This window comes from Acartia tonsa, chromosome 6, assembly GCF_053477335.1.
Source record: "Acartia tonsa isolate MP-2025a chromosome 6, ASM5347733v1, whole genome shotgun sequence".
In the NCBI taxonomy this organism is placed as follows: Eukaryota; Metazoa; Arthropoda; class Copepoda; order Calanoida; family Acartiidae; genus Acartia; species Acartia tonsa.
In genome coordinates this window covers 34,649,366-34,668,841 of record NC_137265.1, presented here as the reverse complement: position 1 = coordinate 34,668,841, position 19,476 = coordinate 34,649,366, and the positions used below count along the sequence as shown (strand labels likewise).

Here is a 19,476-nt window from a genome sequence, read left to right as displayed (position 1 = left end):
TTAATATCAAAAAAGTCAAATTTGCTTTTATCTTTAGTTTGATATTCTATTTCTAACATATGCTTTTATGAATTTAATACAAAACATTTTTTGCCGGTTTTAAGCCATTTTAGGCAATTTTTCATAAAAGAAAGTTTTTGTTTCTGAGGTTTCGTGATTTTATTATTTCTTGACTTAAAGTTGTCAACTTTTTATAAGTTTCTTTTTATTTTTGTTTGTTCCTCATAAGAATTTAATAGAAAAAATCTGCTTAGATGTGATTTTCGGTTAATTTTTCTATATAAACTTACAAATTATGACTTATAATTAAGTAAAAATGTTGTTAAATATTTTTAAAATATAATTTTGAAAAGTTGGTCACTCTTACCTCTCCACGTTAACACACGAGATACATCCGAAATTGACAATTTTTGAAAAAATTATTTCATCTTATTCCAACCTAAATTGTCTATTACATGCTACATACATTCTATTACTTTTATATTGAAGTATAATTTGTTATTATTTACTATAAAAGTAGAGAAAATTTTAATTTGAAGTGTCTTAGTGAAATTTATATATCTGCACTGCAAAATTGCTTAGTCTTGTGTTAAATAGGATTTTAGACATTTGATTGTAATATTTTCATTTATTTGAATTGTTAATACAAGTTTTATTATCAAACAAATAGTTGAAAATATTAATATTAAAGCATGGATAAGTATTTATTAAGTGATTTATTATTCAATTTGTCATATTTTCTTAATTATATAATTTTTCACCAAAAGTTTTTCTCAATATTTTTCGATCATTTTCAGTTTGTCCTGAGCCCCTGAAACCGCTAAAAACTCGTAGAAAGATGGCAGCTGCCGCACTTGCTCAAGAAAACATTTGGTTTAACAAGGCCCAATGCGAGGATGCCGAAAAGCTTTATTTTGAAAAGCTTTCAGGGGCGAAGGTAAAACTTAATTCTGCTTGCTTTTTTATTTAGTTTTTCTTTGATAAGAAATTAAGTCACCAATCGCATTTTAGCTAGTTTAACTCAGGGAGGGAGTGGACATTGGGACATGTCATTAATAGTCTCCATAGTTTAAACATAAAACTTTCCTATTCGATAGATTAACAACTTTTGGGTTCATCATTGAATTTTGATAGGTTAATTCATTGAGTGTCCAAACGTTCCAACTACTATTTATAATCAACAGAAGTGGTAACTTTTATAACGTCATAGGGGATGTACATTAATTAATCTGCCATTGTCTTCTCCCTTTTGGTCCCTGAGAATAACTTAAATATTCAGTTTATCAAATTAAAATTGTTGGCCTAATTTCTTATCATTTGATATTATTTTTTTTGTTGCTGTGATTTTGGTTGATTTTGATAAGAGTTTTCATTTTATTTTTAATTATTTTAGTTTCCCTTTTCAAGACGTTTTAAGGGATATAAAAGTAGGTTAATTGTATTCATAAGAATATGGTATATTCAACATTATCGAACATAGCCCGAAAAAAGGTTTACTTTGAACTTATGGGGATGTAGAAATAATCAAATTCTTCAGTTTTCAGAGGTCATGTCCCTTTTCCCTATCTTATGCAAACCCTGTATAACTGCCTATTTCTGAATATTGGGTAGCTCCATAGAACTCCCAGACTAATTTTATTTAAATATCATGTTTATTCAATCCAATCTCGAGACATTGGTTATGATAGAACAGAGGCTTCTATTTAGGTTGAATTAATTTAATTTTGATTAAGCATGGTTTATTTCTTTTACTACTTTTATTTGCTTACTTTGATTTATATAAAAAGCTTGATATGATTTATTCATTTCCATTTTTATATTTGTAAGCTTGATATATTCATTTCCTTTTGATTTGATAATAATTTAGTTTGGTGCTCCCCTGCTTAATATACACTTGACACTCGTATACCTACACATCTAACATTCTACTAAAAGTCTTTTAGTAAAGTATATTAAAGGAAAACCAAAAATGCCATATTCAAGATATAGTCATCCGCGGCCAAAATCTAAAACTAAAAAACGGAGCAAGAAGAAACGCTCCACAGGCACAGCAAAGCCTACCGATGGTTCTAATGCATCTGGAGAAGTTCTGACTGACTGTGAAACTTCTGAAGCTTGCTCCAGCTCTCAATACACGGAGAGCACCCTCCCTGCTTCTTCTGAGAACACCCTTGGGTGTGAGGAGGATAAGGGGGCCAGCACTGACAACGAATTTGACGACAGCTGTTTCATGAAGGCTGTTGATAAAGCTCTCAGTGATGTTAACAAATTAGACGCGATACAAACTGATGTTGATTGCTGTGGCACAGGCGGTGAGGATGGTGGTACTCTCACCCCTCTTGCTGGGGATTTGAACGGTAGCAGCTGTACCAGTATTGCTACTGAAGAAGACTTGATTGATAATCTTGATGGCTGTAGTACGGAAATAAACAAACCTATGCAGAAGGGGGTAGATGCTTCAGCTGAAGTTAAAAATTCTACAGTTTTTTCTTTGATCAAAAATAGTTTAGTCATAACCAAAGAATGCCATAATGCCATAGAGAAAAAAGCACAAAGAGTAGCACAAGAAATCCCGCAATGTGGAGAGTCTGTGGTAGCAGCCAAACCTAAAAATTTAAATGGTTTGGTGAAGGAGCATCACTTGTATAAGAGTATGATGTGTGATGACTTTGTAGCGTACAATACAGCCGCCATAAAGGACGCAGAACTGGCATATTTTTCACGTGTGACTAAGGTTTGATACTAACACTTTTAACACAATTTTAATTAGTCTTTATTTAGTTGACTAATGTAAATTTTTTCTCATTAAGACGAGATACTAATTTTAAAAAAATTAATTTACTGCACTGAAAAATTGCATTTCATTTTGATTTCATTTTTTATTCAAAGTGAAACTGATTCAATTCATTTTTTTAGCATAAAGTTTTCTTTTATTTACATTTCTAGTAATTTAAATCTAATTAGAGCTCAGAATCCACTGAGGAAAAAGCCAAAGCTGCGCCTGAAAAATCTGCCAAACCCAGCAAATCAAATGGAAAATCTGGCAACAAATCGGCTGCCGCAGCCCCAGCTGCTGCTGAGAAGGTATGGACCAACAAAGCTGAATGCGAGGCAGCTGAGGCTAAACTTCAAGAAAGACTTGCACAGGTATTAAGTCAGTGTTAAGAGTGGTAGATATTAAAATCATTTTGGGGTGTGTGGCATTTGAAAGAACGTTTTTTTTTAAATTGACATTTTGTTTTAATTGCATTGAAAAGTTGCAATATTCTTAATGATGTAGAAATGATAGGTTTATAGTTTTCTCAACAATGATTTTTTAACAAGTCATCATAAGAGCTTAAGAGGTCAAATATATTTCTTTTAAATGCCAAATTACTTTCTTTGATGTTAAAATTTACTTTTAAACCTTTAATCACCCATTATGAGCGTTTGGTAAATTAATGACATAAAGGGCGAATACAGAAATGCCGCCAATGGCGAAAGAACCTTCATCATGCTGAAGCCTGACGCCGTGCACCGCGGTCTTGTGGGCACCATCATGGACAGATTCGAATCTCGCGGCTTCAAGCTGCTGGCCGCTAAGTTTATGAAGGCTGACGACGCGCTGCTGCGGGAACACTACGCCGACCTGTCTAAGAAGGGGTTCTTCGGCGAGCTTATTCGCTACATGGGATCTGGACCTGTGGTGCCTATGGTGTGGCAGGGACTGAACGCGGTGAAGCAGGGCAGAGCTATGCTCGGTGCCACAAATCCAAAGGTTAAATATATTCATTAGTTTCAAATTTTGGAAAGCAAAAATTTGAATGTTAGGGGAGGCGGTATAAATGTACATAAGGGGGGGGTTTTTAATGCAACCATCTCGTAATCAATGTATAAATGACACTTAGAATTCGAATTTCGACCTCAAATTTTGCATGAGTAATCCTTGGTAGGTCTATTTTCCCTAAATCGAACAAAAAGTTGGAAAAGTAACGGCTGGCAGCTGGCGGCTCAGCCGTTTAGCCGTTTTTTGCCTAATTTCAGGACAAATTCATCATTAATTACGTAGGAATCAACTTTTTAAAACATATTTTTGGTTTAATTCATGTTAAATGATAGCAATAACCATTTTTAAAATTTCTTGTACCAGCTGCTAAACGGCTAGAACCGGCTAAAAACGGCTGGGAGCTGCCAAGAGTATGAATAGTTGATAGGGCATGTGACATGTCTAGGGGTAGGTTTTTATGGTTGCTGAGCTCAAAATACTACCAAAAATAGTTGCAGCTCAATCATATGGCAGCTGGGTAACGGCCGCTGCTGAGCTGGGAGCTGCCAAGAGTTGAATGTGTAGATAGGGCTTGTGACATGTCTAGGGGTAGGTTTTGATGGTTGCTGAGCTCAAAAATGCTACCAAAAATAGTGACAGCCCATCAATATGGCAGCTGGGTAACAGCTGCAGCTCAGCTGGTAGCGGCCAAGAGTAGAATGGGTAGATAGGGCTTGTGACATGTCTAGGGATAGGTTTTTATGGGTGCTGAGCTCAAAAATGCTATTAAAAATAGTGGCAGCTCATCCATATGGCAGCTGGGTAACGGCCGCTGCTCAGCTGGGAGCAGCCAAGAGTAGAATGAGTAGATAGGGCTTTTGACGTGTCTAGGGGTAGGTTTTTAGGGGTGCTGAGCTCATAAATACTATTAGAAATAGTGGCGGCCCATCCACATGGCAGCTGGGTAAAAGCTACAGCTCAGCTGGGAGCGGCCAAGAGTAGAATGAGTACATAGCGCCTGTGAGGTGTCTAGGGATAGGTTTTATTGGGTGCTGAGCTCAAAAATACTACAAAAAATAGTGGCCGCCTATCAATATGGCAGCTGGGTAACAGCTGCAGCTCAGCTGGTAGCGGCCAAGAGTAGAATGGGTAGATAGGGCTTGTGACATGTCTAGGGGTAGGTTTTTATGGGTGCTGAGCTCAAAAATGCTATCAAAAATAGTGGCGGCCCATTCACATGGCAGCTGGGTAAAAGCTACAGCTCAGCTGGGAGCGGCCAAGAGTAGAATGAGTTCATAGGGCTTGTGACGTGTTTAGGGGTAGGTTTTCATGGGTGCTGAGCTCAAAAATACTACTAAAAAAAGTGGCCGCCCATCCATATTGCAGCTGGGTAACAGCTAAGCTTAGCAGTAAGCCGTTATTTAACCCTTACAGCTCGGGCCCCAATTCCCACCTTAATAGATCGGGGGGGGGGGGGGGCTCTTTGAGCCCCCCCCTCTATCTCGGCTCCTGTTACAGATAAAGAAGTAAAATTTTTTTCTGGTGGTTCATGTGTATTTTTAGAGAAAATTACTTTTTCTAGTCATAGCGGCCAGGCCGCTCCTTAGCCGCTTTTTAGCGGCCAGCCGCTAAATTTTAAAACAGCTGTAGAGCGGCCAATTTTGCAGCTAGGATGACCAAATTTTAGGACGAACTTTTATTTTTCATAACAAAAAAGTTACTTTTTCTGATTATCGCCAAAAAACGGCAAATAACGGAAACCGCCATTTTCGGCGGTTACGGCGGTTGGCGGCGCCAATTAATATTTTTATCTGTTTGATGTTGCTCAAGGATTTACCAAAAAAATTTATAGGACTCTAGCTGTAATAGAAGCCACTATATTCATGATATATGTCTGTAGTAAAAGCCGGACAAAAATCGGTCATAAAGTCGGTCAGGGAGCGGTCAAACGGTCATAACACAACTTTTCTCAGAAGGTCATTGATATCTAAGTATTCACCAAAAAAATTTTAGGTTTCTCCTTATACACAAAAGTCATAATGTAGAAATTAAGATTTATTTAGAATTTTTTTTCTAATTTTTGTGCTACCCAACCGACTTTGACCGGACACCACGACCGGCACAGACCAGATATCCTAATAAAATCAACTCTTGCCGACGTATAATTACTAAACTTAAAAAGTCATGAAGTCACAGCACTCCATCTTACCTACAAAAAAAATGAGATTGAAAAAACTAGAGGGGGGGGCTCTTTGAGCCCCCCCCCCCCCCCCCGATCTGTAAGGGTTAATTAAGACTCATTGACTATTGGGACTATTGAAGGATCATCAAATATTGAATATTTCAGTATAAATACACTATTGTCATTTTATATTATTAATAACAACACCTTATCAATGTTTTGATTTAGTTGTAAAACGGCTGAAATTGGCTGAGAACAGTTACCAACAGATAAAAGTAAACAAGTAAAGACATAGCTTGTGATGTGTCAAAGAGGTGCAAGTTTTTATAGGTGCCAAGCTCATTAATACTCCCAAAAATAGAAAAGCTCATCCAAATGGCAGCATGGTAAGGGCTGCTGCTCAGCTGTAGCTGTTACCCAGCTGCCATATAGACAGGCCCGAACTTTTATTGGTAGTATTTTAGAGCTCAACACCCATAAAAACCTACCCCTAGACACGTCACATGCTATGTACTTTTGGCTATTGTTAGCTTTTCTCAGCCGTTTTTTGGTAGTTTTCAGCTCTTGAAACAGTGAAATCCAGTAATTAAAAAGAGTTATTAGTAATATATCCATGAAAAAAAGGTAAAATGTTAATAGGGAGAAGTTTAATTCCACTGAAATAATCAATTTTTTAAGCCTCAAAAAACAGCTGAGCTGTGGCCATTACCCAGCTGCCATATAGAAGGGAGGGCACTAATTTTTGTGCTCAGCGTCCATTAAAACCTACCCCTAGACACATCAGAAGCCCTATCTACTCATCTACTTTTGGCCGCTCCTAGCTGAGCTGCAGCTGTTACCCAGCTGCCATATGGATGGGCGGCCACTATTTTTGGTAGTATTTTTGAGCTAAGCAACCATAAAAGCCTACCCCTAGACACGTCACAAGCCCCATCTACTCATTCTACTATTGGCCCCTCCTAGCTGAGCTGTAGCTGTTACCCAGCTGCCATGTGGATGGGCCGCCACTATTTTTGGTAGTATTTTTGAGCTCAGCACTCCGAAAAACTACCCCTAGACACGTCACAAGTCCTATCTACTTATTCTACTCTTGGCCGCTCCAAGGTGAGCTGCGGCCGTTACCCAGCTGCCATATGGATTGGCGGCCACTATTTTTGGTAGTAGTATTGAGCTCAGCACCCATAAAAACCTACCCCTTGACACGTCACAAGCCCTATCTACTCATTCTAATCTTGTCCGCTCCCAGCTGAGCTGCAGCTGTTACCCAGCTGCCATATGGATGGGCTGCCACTACTTTTGGTAGCATTTTTGAGTTTAGCACCCCTAAAAACCTACCCCTAGACATGTCACAAGCCCTATGTACTCATTCTACTCTTGGCCGCTCCAAGGTGAGCTGCAGCTGTTACCCAGCTGCCATATGGATAGGCGGCCACTATTTTTGGTAGTATTTTTGAGCTTAGCACCCCTAAAAACCTACCCCTAGACACGTCACAAGCCCTATCTACACATTTAACTCTTGGCAGCTCCCAGCTCAGCAGCGGCCGTTACCCAGCTGCCATATGATTGAGCTGTCACTATTTTTGGTAGCATTTTTGAGCTCAGCAACCATCAAAACCTACCCCTAGACATGTCACAAGCCCTATCTACACATTCAACTCTTGGCAGCTCCCAGCTCAGCAGCGGCCGTTACCCAGCTGCCATATGATTGAGCTGCAACTATTTTTGGTAGTATTTTTGAGCCCAGCAACCATAAAAACCTACCCCTAGACATGTCACATGCCCTATCAACTATTCATACTCTTGGCAGCTCCCAGCCGTTTTCAGCCGGTTCTAGCCGTTTAGCAGCTGGTACTAGAAATTTAAAAAATGGTTATTGCTATCATTTAACATGAATTAAACCAAAAATCTGTCTTTAAAAGTTGATTCCTACGTAATTAATAATGAATTTGCCCTGAAAATAGGCAAAAAACGGCTAAACGGCTGAGCCGCCAGCTGCCAGCCGTTACTTTTCCAACTTTTTGTTCGATTTAGGGAAAATAGACCTACCAAGGATTACTCATGCAAAATTTGAGATCGAAATTCGAATTCTAAGTGCCATTTATACATTGATTACGAGATGGTTGCATTAAAAACCCCCCCCCTTAAAATCTTAAGTTCATTTAAAACTGTTAAATTAAGTGTTTATTTTTAAAGCGTTTAATGTTAAGATTTACTAGGTAATCGTTACAATTTTGGGTTTTTTAATGTGTTAAAATGTGTTAAAATGTGTTAAAATCTGTTGATATGGAGCTATATATGACTTGTTAGCTTTTCAATGAGTTAAAAATGATTTTTGAAAATATTCATCTATCTATTTGATTTTGTGGGAAATTTTTGTATGCTTAGTTAATATTTTATTAAGCTCAAATAGGAAACTCATTGAAAACCAACTACACTAGGACTCCGCCCCTGGTACAATTCGTGGCGATTACTGTGTCGACGTTGGTCGCAACATAATCCATGGCAGTGACAGCGTAGAGTCTGCAGAGAAGGAGATTACCCTGTGGTTCAACCCTGCTGAGATCTCCAGCTGGAGGTCGGTCATGACAGAGTGGGTGTACGAGGAGGAGGAACTACAGAAGCCTAGCGCCGCAGCAACACTGCAAGGAAATACTGAATTTCTTTTCAGTTAATTATACATAGAAGATTTGTATTGGTCATTTTTTGGTTAATGAGGGAGAATATAAATTCAGGGAGAGGACATTAGATTGAAAATCAAACAGATACCTTAACTTTTGTATAAAAGTTATGTTTAATAGTTAGCCTACAAACTTTGGATACTCTAATCTTAATTGGTTGGTTCAAACTCGCGGTGTCTAAACTTTAGATTTAAGAGCTGTAAAAAAATTATTTAAAAGCTAGAATGCTTAAGAGTACATATTTTTTATATGTTTAGAATGTATTATCAATATTTTAAGATACATTTTTAAAAGCAAATTATAATTTCCCTTTTAATAGGGAATAAATATTTTGAATTGTTCTATATTTATTAAAGGGAATAATATATTTAACCTATTTATAAAAACTTTAAAGGAAAGGCGGAAGTTTGTTGCTTGATAAGATTTTGAAAGCAAAGCTTTTCTAAATTGGGGGGGGGGGGGGTAGTCCGCTGTATATCTGTTACGGAAAGCTTTCTTTACCTAATGATGTAAGAATCCTCCTATTTATTTCAAACATTGAATTATTATTCTTAGAGCTGTAAGGAAGTAGGAAGGAGACATTGGCCTTTGTTACACTAGTCCCCAAAGTTTTTTTATAACTTTTTCTTATTCTTTGGCTTTACTACTTTAAAGTTTACATTGAATATTTTTTAGTTGGTTCATAAGTTTAAAGATCAAACATTTCAACCACTTATTGTAATCTACAGTAAGAGTAATTTTGTGTATAATCATTAAGATTGTACATTAATAAGGCCATTGTCTTATCCCTGATTAGGTAGATTGTGACTGGTTTTTCCTGCTGTCTAATTTGTTGAGCTAAGCTTTTATGAATGTTGTCATCCTTGTTAAAACTTTAAAAATTTCAAACAACTGAAATTCACTGTTGCTTAACAGAATCCGCTAAAGTAAGGATTTTCCCCTCGGATTTTTGAAACTGTATGTATATCTTAGATTAGATACATGCTTTGTTGATTTTGCAACCCTTTTCTGTTTTAAGTTTGCTACAGATTTTAATACAGGACTTTTAACATAATTTTCTAATATGGCTTCGAAACTGTTAAATATCCACTGGATAAGAACCAGTCCACAGCTTGGCTATACTGGAAAATCGTGTTTACATCGTATTATAAACAAATTTGCACTAATATTGATCAATACCAGTTTTGTTAGGCTCGATGGCGCCAAATAACTAGGTATTTATTAATACTTAATGCTTACCTACAGCTGTGTAAAACGTCTTGCTTAAGAGAAACTTATTTTTAAGATCTGATTTTTATATTTTGCAAGCAGCGTTCAAGGATCCAGGTAGTAAAATGTATTGTAAACTCTTAATAAAATCAACCAAAATGTTAACAAAAAATTATCAAACATTTACAACAATCATAAAGTACAGGATATTAAAAAAATCTGATTTTTAATTTTCAATGATTAGAAATAAAAATTAATTTTGATTAATTCCCCTCAGCCCCCCCCCCCCCAAAAAAAAAAAAAAAAAATACTTCTCACTAACCTCTAATATCATTCTTTGAAAACCCTAAATTTTCTATTTTTATGGGTATTTAAGGATCGAAGTCTTCATTTTGTAATCCGTAGATGGGTTTTTAATCATTTCTACTTATTTAAATTGCTTTTGATAGTATTTGAAAATTCAAAGATATTTTTTCCTAACAAGATATTAATTTGCTAATTCAGAGTTGTCTTGAAAAAGTTCTTTATTGTAACTTATTTTAGCATAGAATAATAGTTATTAATTGCATCGTATTATAGACAGCTTTCCGCGGAATTTAAAAGTAAAAGTTGTAATATTAAAACCATTTTGTTACCACAAAACTGGTATTAATTCCATGATTTTAGTTTTAAATTCGTGAAAAGGGGGGGGGTAAAATGTGGTGACTCGTGCCACGACATACCAGCAATTTTATTTTGGGTGCTACTCCCTTAGTTTTAGAGATAATTGGATAAAATCTTTTGGGCTGGGTCAGTAATTACCCCAACTAGAGGTATCTTTCAAAAAAAACGGCGGCGGGACCGCCGCTCCCGCCGCCGTTTTCCGCCGCCACCAAAAAAATTTTTTTTTTTGCATTTCTCGCCGAATTAGGCAATTTGGAATCATTTGAGACCATGTTATTTTTTTCAAAAATTTTTCCCCTTACAGTTTTTTTCAAATTCTCGTATATCAAGGTATATCTTAAATACAGTACTTCTCCTGTGATTTTGAAGATATTGAAACAAAATCTTTTTAGGTTGGTAAGTAAAAAATATTTGAATTAAGAAAACGGCGGCGGGACCGCCGCTCCCGCCGTCCGCCGCCGTTTTCCGCCGCCAACAAAAAAAATTTTTTTTTTTGCATTTCTCGCCGAATTAGGCAATTTGGAATCATTTGAGACCATGTTATTTTTTTCAAAAATTTTTCCCCTTACAGTTTTTTTCAAATTCTCGTATATCAAGGTATATCTTAAATACAGTACTTCTCCTGTGATTTTGAAGATATTGAAACAAAATCTTTTTAGGTTGGTAAGTAAAAAATATTTGAATTAAGAAAACGGCGGCGGGACCGCCGCTCCCGCCGTCCGCCGCCGTTTTACGCCGCCAACAAAAAAACTTTTTTGCATTTCTCGCAAATATTTATTACTGACCCATCAAAAAAGATTTTGTTCCAATATCTTCAAAAGCACAGGAGAAGTACTGAATTTAAGATATACCTTGATATACGAGAATTTGAAAAAATGAAAAGTCCCCCCGCAGGGCTGCTTGTAAGGGGAAAAATTTTTTGAAATAAATAACATGGTCTCAAATGATTCCAAATTGCCTAATTCGGCGAGAAATGCAAAAAAAAAAATTTTTTTGGTGGCGGCGGAAAACGGCGGCGGGAGCGGCGGTCACGCCGCCGTTTTTTTGAAAGATACCTCTAGTTGGGGTAATTACTGACCCAGCCCAAAAGATTTTATCCAATTATCTCTAAAACTAAGGGAGTAGCACCCAAAATAAAATTGCTGGTATGTCGTGGCACGAGTCACCACATTTTACCCCCCCCCCCCCCCTTTGTCTGTAATACGATTTACATTATTTTCCAGTATGGCTGAGAACCGGTTCTAACCCAGCGGATATTAATCGGTTTCGAAGCCTGACTGGAAATGGAATTCCTTTTCATTGGGATATACGTATCGAGAGATTAGTTTGTTTTCATGAAGAACATTTTCATTTCAACCCTGTAAAGTTTCTAATGGTGTTGAAGAGGATCAAGAAAAGTTTTGGGGATACTATAGGACATAACTTGATAATAGTTTGTTCAGGGAGGGAGGGGACATTGGACTTTAAATTACATTGCCACCCAAAATATAATAATCTTATTCGTTGGCTTAAACTTCAAATACTCGTATAGAATTTTTAATGGGGTTTAAATTAGTGTTGGGTAAACTTAGGAAGGGTTGATATAGTTCAACATAATTGGGGATGTATATCACTTTATGGTCCATTGTCTTGTCCCTTAGATCCCTGATTTTATTTGATTTTTAAAATTAAAGGGGTAATATATGCCATATAAATATAGTTTAATCCATTAACTACCAAAAAATATGCGGTTCACTAAATTAAGTTCAAATGCATTTCGTGAAACTACCCCTTTTATCTTTTCGAAAGTACGCTCCATATTAATTTACTTCAACTTTACTTGATCCATCCAATACCTGAAAGAATGGTTGCAGAGAAAATACAAGATCTTGCGGTACTACGAAATACGAGAGGGGTGACGCAATTTTCAAAGCTCAATTTTTGCATCTTATAAGGGGGTTGTGGGACTGAATTTTATAACTGAGTGTAGGACTTTTTATGGGTGTAGGACAAATATCATAACGCGAAAATCGAGATAGAAACAGCGTCGCCTCTCTCGTATTGCGCGTGACTGCAAGATCCTGCATTTTTTTCTGCGTCCATTACCTGTAAGATTACTGATATGTAACTATCCTGTGTGTGTGTGTCTAGGATGCCGGCACATCAAGCCTGTCAGCTCAGATACAGAGGGCAAGGCAGCATATTAAAAACTCACTTGAGTGTGTGAGTAAAATATTTTTTTTCATTTATACATTTATATTTATATATTATTACACTTAGATAAATACAGAGGTCGAAAACTGTTATTAAATGTCTTGATGTGTTTTAGGAGGGGTGTGTTTAAGGTTTTTTAATTGCCAGTTTATTTTTAAGAAAACCATTTTGTTTTAACTTAGAATAAATCAAGAAAAACCTTTATGGTCAAAATATATATTTTTTCGGTTAATTTTAGGTAAAGATTATGATAGCTCTGAAGGGTAATGATTTTTGGGATTAGTCTATTTTGCTCATGGTTTACGAGCTTCCGGCACCTAGCACCCCTTTTGATTAAGAACTTCCAAACTAATTGTGTTCTAACTTTTAAACCCATAATTTACTCATTCCTTTACACACCCCTACGCAAAGGTACATTTTATTTTTAATCAAATCTGAGATAAGTCCGTATTTTGAGATCTTTCAGTTCTCCATTTATGGCAGTTTTTCGGCCTTTTCTTATTGTAAATAATACAGAGAAAGAAACCACGCAAAAGCTTTTTTTATTGTCTTAGCTGATTTGCTTATATTATAATTAAATACTAACATTACTAATAATTGTTTTGGTTTGATTTGGGGGTGGATTTGGCTATTTTCTACTAACCTATTTAATTTATTATGGTGATTGAAATTTTTTCTTCTATGCTTTCCTGATAATATTAACTTAGAATTGAAAATGATCGGATATTTAGAAAGATTTTAATTTAGTAGTTATTAAAAGGAAACTGTTTATGAATGAAATTTAAAGGGTTTACACCTTAAAGCAGTAAACATAAACTGTAGGGCTGTAATTAAAACATGTCTTTGAATTTTAATTGGTTAGTTCTAAAATCTTCTACAGACAAAGTTAATCTATGAAAGGGTAATTTGTTTATTATCATTGGTTATGTATATTAATGTATCATTGATTGTCTTATCCCTTAAGATCCTTTTAGTTAATAAGGAACTAAACCTAAACCTAATTACTTATCCGCGTAACCAAGCTAAGAGAAGTTTTACGTTATTAAAGTTTGATTTACTGCTTTAAGTTGATAAAATCCTAAGCCCTCATTCATGGAAAGTCTCCTTTTCACTTAAAATAGTTAGTTTTAACATGTGCTTGGTCCATTTCAGGTTGACGGACTAGTAGCCCAAAGCAGCGAAGTAGACATGGCCCTTGCTTCAAAATTGAGGTATATAATAATATTACTCGTATTCATTCGAATCCGGTGGATAGGAACCGGTTCTCATCCATACGAAAAAACTATGTCTAGCATCGTATTATATCCAGCTTTCTACAAATTTAAAAATGTACAATCATAAGATTAAAACTAGTTTTTTGACCCGTGCCTTCAGCAACGTATTACAGATAAATTTCCACGAATATTAAACTGAAAACATTATACCTAATATTAAAATATCAGTGATAGAAAGGGGTTTTTGTACACTCGGGGTTTACAAAAATTGTTTTAATCTTAATATTTCTCATTTTACTATCCATGGAAGACTGTTTATAATACGATCGATGCGATAAATACCTAATAACAATTGTGGCATCAGCAAAACCGATTTTATTTCCACTGGATTAAAACCCTTTGGAGGTCAGACTGAAAGAAACGCGTAACGCATCATAAAAAGGGAGAAGTAGGTTGCGCAAAGAAATCCGTAAAGGTTGGGAGTTTTTAGTTAACAGTAGTAGAACGATAAAAATTTATGTTAACTTTTGTTTAATTTTGTCTATACTTCTTATCAATAAGAAATACACATATTTTCATGCCTTAAAACTCACACAATGACGGATTTTTAGCGCAACCTACTCCCTTTTTCACGAAAAAAAGCTATTTTCAGTTTTGTTGACCCGGTACTTCGGTTTTTTCTTTAAATGTACAAAAGGATTTCTCATTTTAAAATAGGCATATGTTTTCATGAAAACTGATGTTTTAATGTTCAGTGCTCTTGAACTGGAGAACAAGACCCTGAAGAAGGACACAGACAACCTCAAGGCCTTGATCAAGTAAGTATACAAGTATCCGGGGATTTAAGGGATAAGATTTCCCTGCTGCAAATTTTTCTGTTTTTCCCCTCCTAGTTTTTTTTTTCAGCAAGGAAGGTGAAAAAAAAGGAAAAATATTTTCAGAACTTTTTTTATTCATATCATCCCAACTCGCACAATTACTTTTTTTTCTCTAAGGAGGGGAGAAAAATGGAAAAAAAGTTTCAAGGGTGTATATTCTGCAAAAGATAAATTTTTTTTTCCCCCGACTGCAAAAATTATTTTTTTTTCCTCCTAGCTTTTTCCAGCAAGGAAGGGGATAAAATAGAAAAATATTTTCAGAACTCTTTATTCATATTATATCCCCCCTCCCACAAATGCTTTTATTTTTTTTTTACAAAAGAGTGGAGATAAATAGGGAAAAAATGCTCTTAGTTCCTTTAATTTTTACATTCTTTTCCCCCCCAACTACATAATTTTTTTAACCCCTCACCCCCTTAGCAGGGATAAAAAATTAACTTATTGTTTAAAACACAGTAATCGTACTTCTACTACCTGTACAAATGGCAGATGCCTTGTATTTAACTTTTTATAGTAGATAAAATTTTGTTTAGGTCCTTGACAGCCCGTGTTGCTGCTCTGGAGGGTGGTAAATCTGCTGCGGCTGCTCCAGCCCCCGCTGAAGATGACGATGAGGTAAGTTATGGTTAGGTTAGCTAGAAGTCCCGCAGGGCTGCTCTGGAGAGTGGTAAACCTGGAGCCAAGGCTGCCCCAGCCCCCCATATCCGACATTCCTAGAAAGACAAAGAATTTCTGTGCTTTTCCTCAGTCGAGCATTAGTAACGCACGCCTTCCCGTCTCCCCCCGTCTTTACCTTTATGTTATCCTTTAAAATTTTGTCCTTAATGAATAAACAAGCAAAAATAACCCAACTTAATTTAAGAGGTTGAGTGTTTTTGTTTCCCACACTTTGCGAGGAAACCGCTGCAATCCTTTTAGGTTCGTTCCTTGTACTGATTGCTGTTATATTATTAAGGACGTTGATCTGTTCGGTTCCGACGATGATGACGAAGAAGATGCCGAGAAGGAACGTTTTTTAAAAATAATTGTCATCCTAATCCGGGATCTAGTGATAAGACAATGGCAGTTAAATTGATTTACATCCCCAATGATATACAAAATTCCCTCTTCTGTAATTTTATATTTGTTACAACGTTTGGACACTCAGCTTAATGAAGTAACCAATCAAAATTCATTTAAGTCCCCAAAGTCCATAAGAAAACGTTACTATAAAGCTTTGGGGACTTAAGTGTAATAAACAGTCGATTGTCTCCTTCCTTCCTGAAGCTTAATAGATATAGTAGATCTAGATTCCTAATCAGTAATTGGACCAATAGATCAAGAATCTTTCATGGTTCCTTTCAGTTTCTTTTCTGTAAAGGAGTCATAGCGGTTCAAGTATACATCCTGTTAATTATGAGGTTATGTTTAAAAACGTGAACCGTGAAGGCAAGAGTTACCGCCGAGCGTCTGAAGGCCTACGCCGAGAAGAAGTCCAAGAAACCCGCCCTCATCGCCAAGACCTCTGTCCTCTTTGACATCAAGGTAGGGTCTATTGTTAGCAGGGATTCAAGGGATAGGATAATTTGACGTACATAACCTATAACTATTAACAATATTTTGTCTTCTGTTGATAAGTTTTTGTTTACAAGTCAACAAATCAAAATTGCATTCCCCAAAGTTCTAGTCGTGCTTTGGACACTTTCTGTAGTTGTAACCCTCTCTAATCCTTTTTAGTTTAAGATAAATTAATGATAAGAGGTATTTTTCTTATCTCTTGTGCGGGGAACTAACTCTGTGGAGCATTCGTTGCTTTAATCCTGTTTCAAGCTGTGTATTTAAAGCTAAAGTATTTCAATAAATTTTTTATTATTTGGATCCAACTTACACCAGATTTTCATGTTTTCTAAAAAAGTAAAACTTGCAGCGGGCTTAAATAACAATCCACCGTCTTTACCCCATCCTTTTCCATCTAAAAAAGGGAAACTTTCATCGGGCTAAATCAATGATTCTACCCTTTAACCCATCCATTTCACTCCTACTGGATGAACAAACTGACCAATGTTTCTTATTTCAGCCTTGGGATGACGAGACCGACATGGACGCCATGTTGAAGGCCTGCAAGAGTGTCGAGATGGACGGCCTCGTCTGGGGAGCCAACAAACTTGTACCTGTTGGTTATGGTATCAACAAGCTTCAATTGATGTGTGTCGTTGAAGATGAAAAGGTTAGATTTGACACTCCACTTTGTTATGCCTATTTGAAAGAAAAGTCTATCGTTTTGACTTATTACTAGTGATGGCAATCCGTCGAATTTTTGGGTCGGATTCGATATCCGGATTCTTAAAAGAATCCGTCCAAAAAGTGGCGGATTTCTTGCGGATTCCGGATTCGGATTCTGGATTCTAGCAGTACTTTAAAAGGCTTTTTAAAAAAATAAATGAAGCATGAAAAGCTGTGTAATGAAAATAAATACTTACAAAAAAACGCAACTTTGGATGCTAGCTACCATTATACCTTTTAGGTATATGTCTGCCACATTTTAAATAAGTTTTGTCTGAAAAAAAACTGTTATTTGTATTTGTAATTTTAGCCTACCAATTAAGAATCCGGAATTAAAAAACGGATTTCGGATTCGGATTCCAAAATTTGCCCAAAAATTGGGCAGATTCCAGATTCCGAATCCCGGATCCTGATTGCCATCCCTACTTATTACATCAATTTTTATAAATTGGTGTTTCCCTTGGGGTATCTAAAATGTTGGTCTCCAAAAAGCTGGCTTATGTCTACTGGGACTTATTTCTTTTCTTTAATTTCCAGCATGGTTTCAAAAAAGATTAATATCCACTGGATTAGCACAGGTTTCCACGAGAATTAAAATAAAATTTTGTAAGTCGACACAACACCATCCTAACTGTTTCGTACCACTAGGTTTCCATTGACGAGCTGCAGGAGAAGATCTGCGAGTTCGAGGACTTCGTCCAGTCCGTCGACGTGGCCGCCATGAACAAGATCTAAGGCACAAACTTCAATTCATTTTCTATTTAAATAACCAAATTAGGGACCTTAAAGGATAAGAATAGTTATTTCTCGTATCGTATTATAAACTGCTTTCCGCGGATATAGAATGTGCCGAAGGCACCGGCTAAAAAAACTAGTTTTAATTTTATGATTGTACATTTCTATATTCGTAGAAAACTGGATATAATACGATGCTAGACATAGTTTTTTCGTATGGATGAGAACCGGTTCCTATCCACCGGATTCGAATGAATACGAGAAAAAAAATTACATATTTTGTAGATTAAACAAGGATTTGGAAATAACTAAACAAAATTTCAATAAAGAATCCAAAGGTTTTAAGTCAACAAAGAAGATAACGTCGTTACCAAACTCTGGGTCCAATGTCCCCTTCATAGAAAAAAAAATATAAGAGAGGAATCGAAGCAACTAGAAGACGAAAATAGGCAGTGGGCCTAGAGGCCTACTTAGCGCTGTTGCCGCGCTAAAATTTATTGCTATTCCACTATTTTTCAAATGGGAGGATTAAAAATTATTTTTAAAAAATATTTTTTTACTTTTTACTATTTCCATATTTAGGGCAAGAATATTAGATTAGATATTTTCGTTTTAATTAAAAATTACATAGAATTTTATTTTTATTTAAAAAAATTTATTCATGATAGATGAATCCTTCTATTTCTAAAAAGGGGGAAATTTTTTTCATAATGAACATTCAGCTGATTCTGACCGCCCACGGCTGTTTGCTAAATATCGCTTTTATTTTTATTCACATTATTATTCATGATTAACTTATAAAAAGCCCTGGGCGGTTTTTGATTTTCGTCTGCTTCTAAATTTAGGGATGGGGAAGTAGTATTTTACCATGAAAAAGGGGTGAGTATTCATCCTCTTATCCTTTTTCCTTATGGTCCCCTTAGTTTCTGTGGCTGATTTACTGGATATCTATTATAGTGTATAGATTTTTGTATGTTCTTTTCGGGTTCTTCAGGGAAGGGGGGGGGGGGGGTTAAGACTACTTCTTCCAATTTTAGTTATTTAGTGACTTTTGAATGGCTTCAATGTAGAGAAGGGCTATATCGGTATAGCTATAGCGGTATACTTCGAAACACATAAAAAGACTCAGATTTCCCATTACTTTTATATAAGGCGTCCGTAAATGAAATGAATTGAAAGTTTGATAATATATGTAGAATTGAGATTACTCAGCCTGTATGAAACCTGTGAATAAAAAGAAAAAACCTACGATATTTAAATCCTCCCCTCAACACTCAAACTCTCGTCACCCCTTTCAAACTCTTCAATTAATTAGCTTGGTTTTTAATTTAAAATTTATTTCTTAATGAATTTTAATGTTCCTTTATCATAGATATAAATCCAAATGGTATATAATATTCATATGTAACCGAAAATCTTCTCAAATATATTTGGATTAATTTAATGTGTTTTGATTATTAATTGTATGTGTAGCGTAGCTACTTTAAAACTTAGATATGTATGTCAATTAGAGGTTTTACACTGCTTAGTATGCACATGCTAAGTACTTGAAACTATATCAATTTATTACTGTGAAATCAATTGGCAAAATAAGTAAGGGTTAATTTGTCCCAGTAATAAGTTGTGGTCAAGACGCGAGAAAAATTGTAAATAATTTGTGGCCAGACAATAATGTAGAGGTTTCGTGATTTTTTCCCGAATTTATTTCGTCGTGGGT

General features: G+C 35.9%; 1 protein-coding gene across 2 annotated transcripts; it reads left to right on the top strand.

Moving 5' to 3' along the window:
- Positions 1–359: 359 nt before the first annotated feature.
- LOC145322484 (uncharacterized) lies at positions 360–19,203 on the top strand. Of its 2 annotated transcripts, none has more exons than XM_080164499.1 (13): positions 360–2,734; positions 2,965–3,147; positions 3,452–3,757; positions 8,366–8,573; positions 9,521–9,531; positions 13,823–13,881; positions 14,640–14,702; positions 15,296–15,377; positions 15,718–15,769; positions 16,192–16,286; positions 16,819–16,968; positions 17,673–17,760; positions 18,956–19,203. In XM_080164499.1, exons 1-12 carry the CDS (start codon positions 1,970–1,972, stop codon positions 17,757–17,759), a joined length of 2,061 nt encoding a protein of 686 aa, XP_080020625.1. In that variant the 5' UTR covers positions 360–1,969; the 3' UTR covers position 17,760; positions 18,956–19,203. The 2 variants fall into 2 exon arrangements, with proteins under 2 accessions (XP_080020625.1, XP_080020626.1); XM_080164500.1 differs by having other exon boundaries at positions 773–937.
- Positions 19,204–19,476: the final 273 nt, after the last annotated feature.

Coding starts and splice junctions, on each gene's coding strand:
- LOC145322484 (XM_080164499.1), top strand. CDS start 1,970: ATGCCATATTCAAGATATAGTCATCCGCGGCCAAAATCTAAAACTAAA. Junction 13,882..14,639: donor GCCCTTGCTTCAAAATTGAG/GTATATAATAAT, acceptor TTTAATGTTCAG/TGCTCTTGAACTGGAGAACA. Junction 15,770..16,191: donor CGAAGAAGATGCCGAGAAGG/AACGTTTTTTAA, acceptor GAACCGTGAAGG/CAAGAGTTACCGCCGAGCGT.